This window comes from Carlito syrichta, unplaced genomic scaffold (assembly GCF_000164805.1).
Source record: "Carlito syrichta isolate Samal-C Ts95f unplaced genomic scaffold, Tarsius_syrichta-2.0.1 Scaffold104997, whole genome shotgun sequence".
In the NCBI taxonomy this organism is placed as follows: Eukaryota; Metazoa; Chordata; class Mammalia; order Primates; family Tarsiidae; genus Carlito; species Carlito syrichta.
Genome location: NW_007049093.1, coordinates 98,381 through 98,704, shown reverse-complemented (window position 1 = coordinate 98,704; position 324 = coordinate 98,381). Strand labels below are relative to the sequence as shown.

General features: G+C 71.3%; 1 protein-coding gene across 1 annotated transcript in view; it reads left to right on the top strand.

Moving 5' to 3' along the window:
• Nucleotides 1–306: 306 nt before the first annotated feature.
• CISD3 (CDGSH iron sulfur domain 3) overlaps nt 307–324 on the top strand; it is a gene marked incomplete at its 5' end in the record, with an annotated part of 3,923 nt that continues 3,905 nt past the window's right edge. The window contains one exon of the mRNA XM_008066475.2: nt 307–314. Within this exon, the coding sequence (XP_008064666.2) occupies nt 307–314 (8 nt within the window). The remainder of the gene's footprint in view (nt 315–324) is intronic.

Genomic DNA, 324 nt, shown 5'->3' with positions numbered 1-324 from the left:
CCCGGGCCCGCGCCCCGAGCGCCTTGCCGCCCGTGGCCCCGCGGCCCTAGGAAGGTGAAGTGGATCAGAGGGCACCGGGCAGGGAGCCGAGCTTCTGCCCCGGAGACGGCAGGGCCCGGTAAACTAAGCCCAGCTGTGGCCGGCACTCCCTCCCCAGCATCCAGGGGGGCGCCGGGGTTTGAGGGAAGGCAGTGGGACCCCGAAACCCGAGGGCCTGCGAGGCCTTGAAAGCTCTTCCCAGCCGGGCTCGGTGGCTCAACCTGTAATCTCAGCACTCCGGGAGGCCGAGGCGCGTGGATTGCCTGAACCCGCGGGTTCGAGGCC